The 9269-nt window shown below is 26.7% G+C and overlaps 1 protein-coding gene across 1 annotated transcript; it reads right to left on the reverse strand.

Annotated features, from left to right (window-relative positions):
* Nucleotides 1-581: 581 nt before the first annotated feature.
* On the reverse strand, nt 582-8924 carry CCD7 (carotenoid cleavage dioxygenase 7). The gene is made up of 7 exons (XM_088491255.1): nt 8143-8924; nt 4667-4795; nt 4397-4528; nt 3137-3412; nt 2523-2605; nt 1572-1892; nt 582-872 (listed from the first exon to the last, which is right to left on the reverse strand). Exons 1-7 carry the CDS (start codon nt 8894-8896, stop codon nt 717-719), a joined length of 1851 nt encoding a protein of 616 aa, XP_088347381.1. The 5' UTR covers nt 8897-8924; the 3' UTR covers nt 582-716.
* Nucleotides 8925-9269: the final 345 nt, after the last annotated feature.

Consider the following 9269-nt stretch of genomic DNA (forward strand, 5'->3'; position numbering starts at 1 on the left):
ATCAAAAGTAACATAGCTAAACAATCATTTTATCCTAATTAATTTTTGTTTATTTCTCTGAAAATTTGGACCTCAACATACTTTTACAGTCTTTTACGATAATCTTTGTAATATACAGAAATATAATTTTGATTAACATATAATGTCATATATATCATAAGAAGTTTGATAAGTAAATACTTTAATGTATTTAGCTAAAACTGTTTAAGCAATTATTGTAAAGATAGTATTGCATATAACCTATCTACAAATGTAATCATTATTATATAATAAAGTCACTAACCTGAAATAGGAAAAAAATTAGTCAATAACCTTTTTTGTTTACTGTTTGTTACTTTTTGTTCGTTGATTGTACAGCTCCTCATACTTTTGTGTCATTTATTCAATGTAATTATTCATGAGAAGATGTCTTGATGTGTAAATTATTAATTAAGAATTATTAAATGATTTGACATGTTAGACTAAGTTATTTAATATAATATATATGCATCTTAATTATTATTTTCACATGAATACATTCTCATATAAGTATCCACTTTTTTGAAACCAAAAAACCTGAGTTCATGCTTATATTTACACTATTTTTAGTATAATCTAATTTTCAATTATAACCTGTTGTTTACATTAACCTCTTTCGTGTACGCATATAAACTACAACCATCAATTGTGCGAACCATGAGTGAAAATTCATTTTAATGTAGAAGGTTTTTCATAACTTAAATTTGGTTCCCGCTAGCTGCCCAAAAACCATGAAATCCTAAGGGAAAGTTTAAATGCCTTGGAATTTCAAGTCTGGCGACGAGGGCTTTGGAGGTTCCTATCATTTTTGGGTTCAAGATAACAAGGTAACATCTCTGCATTGAAACTGCATACTGCAAAACAAATAGATATATAACATCAGCTAAGTAAATGTGCATAAACAAAACCTCGTTTGCAACTTTTATATTGATGTGTGTGTGTGTATTTATACATATTTGTGGTTGTTATCGTGATTGAAGTCATTGCAACTTTTACAATGAGCAATGCAGTCCTTGTGTCATGATTTTCTTTTTCCTGTTTCAACTTAAAATGAGTGTATATATAAGTGCAAACTCACTTCCAGTTATCTTTATTTGAAGTTGAATGCTGTAAATAATTTGACATATTTGAGTAAAATATTATTTAACAATTTCAACTATCAACTTTATACTAGAGTAATTATATGTGAATTTTCACCTTATATATATTATGACTTTTAGAACTGTGATACAACTTGATGCAATTACATTTACTGATGTCACAATATAATTTGTAGGGTAATGAAATTGTCACTCCTATTTACATGATTTTTTTAATCATATATTTATATGAATTATTTATAAAAAAAAGTGGCATTATCAAAATATGACTCACAAAATTCATTTCCAATATTATATATTTGCAATTGTAATTGCAAATGAGATTATAATTGTTCTTTAAGCTAAGTTAAATCCTGAATTTATTCAATTACTTGATTGAAATAACATAATTTATTATCATTCGCCATTTGTTTAGAGAATAAATAAATAAGAACTGGTAAAATTTGTGCTGACCTCAACAACAAGGAGGTAGCCATCATCTTCTTCTTCTAAATCACTTTTTGGGACAAAAATAGGCTCCCCAATAAATCTTCTGCTTCCAACAGTCCAAGTTTGCACAGAATCTGTCTCTGAATCTAACTTCACAACAGTATCAAAAGGGAAGCTTGGTAATGTTTTACGTGACCCTAAAGTAGTTGCAGCATAGAGATACTTGTTTCTCTTGCCAGAAAATGCAGGATTTATAGTAGGAAAATCTGAAGATTTCTTCCATTTCTTCATAGCCTTCACATTGCATTCTTGGCAATTGTGGTCAGAATCTAATTTTATTGATACCTGCATACATTATTATCATTTCATATAAATGTTGATCAGCATCAAGATGACTATTTAGGAGAATATTCTACTTTCTCTTCCTTTATGGCGTAACTCACTTTTTGATATATCTTTGATAATTTAATTTATATTTATTTAAAAGTTTATATTAAAATTGACAGCGAGAGGGAAAGAAAGAGGTTGAGAAGTAAGAATGTGATACAAACAGCCAAGAAAAGATGTAATTCAAAATTTAAAAAATGATGATAAACAGTAGAAGAAAAAAAAACATTGCACAAACATAATAGAATATGAGTTATTATATGGCAAATACTAGTAACGTACCTATTAATTTACTTTTTTGTAAATTAAATAATAATAATAATAAATTTAAAATTAATCAAGATGGTAAGTGTGTTATATTTAAACTAAAAATTCACGAGTTCAACTTTTGAAATGAACAAAATAATTTTTTTTATAAATTATATATAATATAAAAAATTTTGATAATGAAAATTTATATACCAATTCTCTTGATAATTAAAAATTTGATAAGAACAGTTGGGTTTCTAGAAGAACAATTATGACTCGTTGAACTAAAAGTGCATGCACAGAGGAAAAGAAAAAGGGGAGAGGAATATCGATATATACCTGAACAAGATGAGGCAACAAGTTATTTTCACCTTGTATGTTCATTATTGATGGATCTAGCTTTTGATTTTGCCAATTGTATCCTGATAATATTGACCAAAACAACTTCAGTTAGAAATGCTTGGGAATAAATATATGATTACTAAGTCAATTATTTTAATTTTGTTTCTTCTTAAATGTCGTGATTAGAAATATTTGAACCTTATTAAATGCTTAATGCGTTGGATGTAAATGCATAGGAGAATATGAAAATAAAATAATTTATATATTGTTGGATCAAATAGACTCATTTTTCTTCTAATAAAGGTTTATATTTTCATATTTTTAACTAATGTCCAAATAAATTTCTAATAAAAAATAAAAATAATATATACATACAAAAAATTCAGCCACAAAATCAACTATTATGTATTTAATATAAATATATATATTGTTTAATTTATTTTTAATATATATTTTATATTTTAATATATATTTTATACGATTAGTTGATTTTTTATGTGTAAATAATATAACTGTTATAAAAAAAAAAAAAAAACTATATTTGGAATAGAGGCTGAAAGAGTGTATATCATTTATCGATATTATTATTAAGTGCATATGTATATATATACCAAATAAGTTGCGAAAATTGAACCACTGGTAAGAACAAGCAGCAGCAGTGATTTGAATATGTAAATTGCCATTGGCATGACGAAGTTCAAAGGCATTGCCAACATGGAGCAGCCATAACCGTGAAGGTGCTTCAAGTGGGACTCTCCAGTCTCTGAAATTGGATTTGGATTTGGTTGGGAAGCGAGGAAGCAAGTATATGGGCGATGTGTTCTTACTTGGATTCACTTTTAATGCTGATATCATTGGTGATATCCCACACACTGCTGCCACTGATCCTGATCATCATCAACAACAACAATTATTTTCCCAGCACCAAAAAAAAAAAAAAATTATAGATTCTCATTGTCTTAGAATTACTCATTTTAAAATTTTAAATTATTGGGTTGAGGTATAAGATTATTATTTATCTTTCATGTTTTTTTAAGCAAAATATATATTTTTTTACTTAGAACGTAAATTCTTTATAGGTATATTGTTGTTTATGCTAAAATTGTTTGGGTAACAAAAATTAAATTCAAATTTTTTTGTTATAAAAAATCTAATATCATGTTTGCTATAGACTTTTCTCATTTGAAGGGTGAATTTTACATAGATTTTTTCTTCTTAAACTATTTTTTTTATTTATTTGAAAATATGAATCATGTCATAAATCTTTTTAATTATAGAAATTTTAATACTATATCACAAAATTACTTATTTTACAAATTTAATTTGTTAATAAAATTAAATAAAAATAAATATTTTTTTAATCACTAATCATCTATCAGAAAGACAAAGTTTTTTCATAATTTAAAAATTTTTAATTGGTCTTCAATCATTTAAGTAGTTAGTCTAATAAACTGCTTTTATAAATCGTAACATACTGATGTGTCAAAAACTACTTAAACTAGTTATTTTGATGGTTAAGAACCAATTAAAGATTTTCAAATCAAAGGAGAGTTTAACTTTCGAACAAATAGTTAAAAACTGAAAATAATATTTATTCTAAATAATCATATCTTTATCATCTAAACTAATCATTATTAAATAAAATTAAAATTAATTATTTTAAGGTTTAAAAAATATTGAAAACATCTAATGCTTTATTCATTTATTTAACAGAAAGATGATTACAATATTCCTGACATGGATGCTAGTTCTACTTCTACATGCGTATTACTATTACATACAATACCATTATTCACAAGAAGAGTAAATCCATGGAAATCAATAATATAATAATTACCTTTGGTGGAATAATATAATAATATAATAATTACCTGGCACGTCAAGTTTTATGCGATTGGCAAACACTATGTAGTGGGTATCTGTGAAAGCCCAATCATGGATCATAAGGTGGTCTGGGATTCTAAACTCTTGCTTATGTAACAACTTGAAATTGGAATCGTATTCTATAAAAACAAGAAATAAAATATAAGAGCTAATAACCGGCAAATTTATCAAAATAAAATAATCTAGCTAGTTGATACGTATTGAAAGGGATATTAGAAAAAAAAATAATGCCATTATTATTGTAATAACTTAATTACCGCTAAAAGTAAAATTGCTGCGTGGAAGCAACATGTCTTCTGCATTGCAAGAAACAGTAAGTAGCCTGCTCTTACTAGAATCAACCTTATAGTGAGACAAAAGCCTCCTTGGTGGCATCTTAAACACACCTGTAATCAATAAATTACAGGTTAAAAATTTAAGAGTACAAGTCACTAAAATAGTGGTTTAATATTGAAGAGTTTGATTTAGATAGATTTTCGTTTTTTATTGTATTTTTTAGTCTGATAAACTAATAAAAAATTAAAAAATTATTTAAAAATTTATTATTGATCTATATATTATTATATATATATAATATAATTTAAATTTCTAACACTTATTTAAGTAAACGAGTTAATTGATCATTCAACTAACTTCAATTCGTTTAAGAGTTTAGATAGTATTTATATTCATGCATGAGATTAAGTTTAAATTTTTTTCTATTGTCAGCATAAAAATAAAGCATTTGAGAATATTATTTATACTATTGAATATACTTAAAGAGTTAACTTGTAATAATTAAGATCCGTAAATTGAAAAATCAATAACCAATTTTATTTTATTTTTCTTTGTTTCCCTTTGGGGTAAATGGAATAATCCTCAAAACAGATACACTAGTGCGCAAACAAGTACCTTGGAAAATACTGTTATGATATCACCTTGTGCCACACTAAGTTTTGCCACAATTATTCATTTTCTTATTTATTTATTTAATTCGATGGAAAGAAATTAGAAGCACTTCCATGTGTCGCTTAATTTGAATCCATACTTGCTTCTACTCCTACTTCTCCAGCTAACTTCCAACTCTAGATGGTTATGCTAATACGAGCAATTTCTTCGTTATATATGTACAACATTATAAATCAATAAATTTTAACAGTGAATATATGATAAAAGAAAAGACACATTGTTTGGTGCGTGATGCATAAAATAAAACTAAAATTAACTCTACGATCTAGATGTCTACAATATTTAATATAAGAACTAGGAGTTAGGACCAAAGGAACCACTTTAATTCGATTATTGTTCCGTTTTGCCCTGTCATATACTATATTATTAAATATTAACTATATTTTCTTCATAAATGCATTTACATTCAACAACTACTTAACCCTTGTGCAATGCATAAACTTAAATCTAATTAACTATATATAAACTTATCATAAAAACTGAGTTTTAGTTTCATTTTCTGAACAAAAAAAAGTTTCTAAACGTAACTTGGAGATTCAAGTGTTTTTAATCATTTTTAAAAAATAGAAAACCAATTACACTTACAAGTGTTTTTAATCATTTTAAAAAAATAGAAAACCAATTACACTTACATAAAAAAAACAAATTAAATATAAAATATATAATAAAGTAAATAAAAACATATTTGCGCGGTTGAAGTTTTAAATGAAAGTGATGAAAATAAAAATAACTTTATAGTTTGACATTTTTTATTAAACGATTTAATATAATATGTGTATTAATATTTTGACTATTATCCTATTCGAATTTGATCCTTCTAAATTTTAGATTTTTATTTTAGAAGGTAAAATATAATCTCTCACTCTTGAATGATTTCTCTCTCATATTTTTTTTTGTCTCACTTATGAAATAAATGATGAGAAATCACACTTTATCCTCTAAAGTGAAATCTAAAATTTAGAAAATCCAAATCCAGGATTCACTTATAGAGCTGGAAATGAGTCAATGCAACTCGAACTCGACTCGTTAATAGCTCGATAAGCTGAACTCGTGAGCTGATGAGCCTAGTTTGAGTCTGTAATTGAGCTTATAGATTAAATGAGTTGAACTTGAGTTTGAATAAGGTCAGCTCATTAGCTCGTGAGTTGGCTTCGATTATATATATATATATATATATATTAATGATTTTAATTATTTAAAATTTTATATTTATTTTTATATATAATTTTGATGTAAATATAAATAAAAAATTTATAATTTACTGATAGATCGATAATAAATAAATTTGATCTTTTTAAATATTTTTTAAAATATATAAATTATAATTTATTGAAATATAATTATAAATTATGTTCCTATTATTTGAGTCAACTCGAGCCAACTCGTGAATTTTTGGTGAGCCGAATTTTAATTTAAGAAATAGACTCAATTGTTAATGAGTCGAATCGCGAACCAAGCTCAATTTTTGTGAGTTGAGTTTGAACTTGGTCTAACTCGACTTAGCTAAGTTCACTTCCACCTCTATTTACATAAAGACATTTTTATATTAGTAATCACTTTATTAATTAAATAAATATTTCAACGCTTTATTATAGGATAATATTAAAAAATAAAAAATAATCAAAACTTGTCTTATTAATTTTTATTAATTAATATAATAATTAATAAAAATTAAATAAATAAATTATTTTTATTATTAATTAAATTTTTTTATTATCAAATATTTTTGTTATTATAAGGGGATTGGCATAATGATACTGCTCACTTTCTTGCAAGAAAGGAGGAGTGGATAGATGAGTGTGTGTTTTGATCTTTTTTTGATCTACCACCTTTAATTTCATTGTGAGTTTTCCTACTGTATCTACTTTTACCTTTCACTCCAAAAAATATAATAATCTAACTTGTATTATATTAATTGTCAAGCCCAAAAAAATTCATTATTAATATATATTTCATCATATAATAATAATAATAATAATAATATTTTCTATTATATATCTGAAATAAGTGTTCAAATTAATGATGCTTAAGAATTAAGAAAATGATTAGAAATTTATACTTTGATTTTAGACAAATTAATAAGAGCTATATGGAAAAAAATTACTTAAGGTTTGAGTCAATAGTCAATTTAATCTTTGATTTTTTTTTTTTTTTTGTTTACAAACAATCTGATATTTAACTAAAATTAGATAAATTACAATCTGATTTCTAACTATGTAATAAAAGGTTCTGTTTGGATGAGATAAAGTTGTTTGTATCTAAGAAGTTGCTAACAACGACTGAATTAATTAAATATTTCAATCCAAAATCAAGAAGTTTTTAATCTATAATATGTATAATTATACCAAAAAAAAGTTTAAAAAATTAGTATTTTATTAAAATTTGGTTAATATTTAATCAATATATATATAAAAAATAAATAATCTTATACTATTAAATATAATTTTATATTATTAAAAATATTAATGATAATTAATTAGTAACTATAAATTATAAAATCTACTGACTCGATATTATAACACTCTTCGTTATACTAATTTATCGGACAGATTCTAAACACGAGAAAGTAAAAAAACAATTCTTTTAACTTTTTTTTTAATTATTATATGAAGTGTGATTTTTATTATATATTTTTAAATAAAACTAAAAAATATAAAAAAATAATTAAAAAATATTGAAAAGATGTATTCTTAGAAAAAGTGTAATAATGTTTAAATAATAATTAATAATGGTCTAAACCAGAAAGCTGCTATAATATAACGCAGAAGAAGAAACGGACACATACCGTACAAAATAGGCTTCAAGAGGCCGGCAGCAACCTCCCATACACCATCACTATCTTCCGTCGAATCATCATGACCGTCCATCATGTTATACCGTCCGATCGTATCCAACGTCCCAGATTCAATCTCATAAGGCTCACCACCTTCCCACATGCATAGTAGCTTCTCCCCCCACCTCACCACACTAGTGTTCGCGACATTTTTCATTACCTTCGTATTCCCAACTTTCTTCCCACCTTTCAACACAGAAAACGGACCTCTATGCGTAAACCGCCACGTGTCAGTTTCTGGATCATGCTCTTCTACTTGCGCTTCTGTCTTAATGTATTTCGCCATGTACGTCACTCTATTGTTGTCAATCGTGAATGCTCTTAGGTATCCATGACCGTCTAGTGGGTGCACTGTGGAGCCGTGATCATCGGAGAAAAGCCCCGGTCCGGTTAGATAGTACGTGCCGGAGGGGAAATCCGACGGTATGACGCCGTCCACAAGGCGTAGCGTGATTGGTTGGGTTGTTTCGGATCGCTGTGAGACGAAGAGGAATTGGTAGTCCCAAAAGGCGGTTATGGAGTCATCAAGGTCTATAGATGGAGGAGGTACTACGGGGACGGCAACATGGGTTTCGGGTGCGGTTATGGATATTGCACGAGGTATGGTTGGTGGTGATGGCGGCAATGGAAGTTGTTGGGGAACCGGAATTTGCCTTATTGGAGGAGGAATGTATGTTGGTGTGGTCTGAATTGGTTTGGCGTTCATTTTTAGAGGTAAAGGCTTTTGGGTCTTGTTATGTGAAGGTGGCAACCAACATGTGATATATAAAGAGTTTATAGCACCCTGGAGTTTAAAATGCTTATTAGTACGTTCACTACTATTATTATACAATTTTGATATAATATTTATAAAAATATTATTAAAATTAAAATAATATTTTTTATATTTTTAATACTTTTAACTATTTTTTAAGTGCTGTCAAAATTACATCCTTAACACTTCGATTTAACTATGTTTAATAATGTTTAACACTTCGATTTAACCAAATAAAGCATTTGAGAATATTATTTATACTATTGAGTATACTTGAGAGGAAGTATAGAGAGTCAATATATGTTCTGTACAATGCATATAATGG

The sequence above is a fragment of the Arachis ipaensis genome, chromosome B6 (genome assembly GCF_059453495.1).
Source record: "Arachis ipaensis isolate K30076 ecotype BB chromosome B6, ASM5945349v1, whole genome shotgun sequence".
In the NCBI taxonomy this organism is placed as follows: Eukaryota; Viridiplantae; Streptophyta; class Magnoliopsida; order Fabales; family Fabaceae; genus Arachis; species Arachis ipaensis.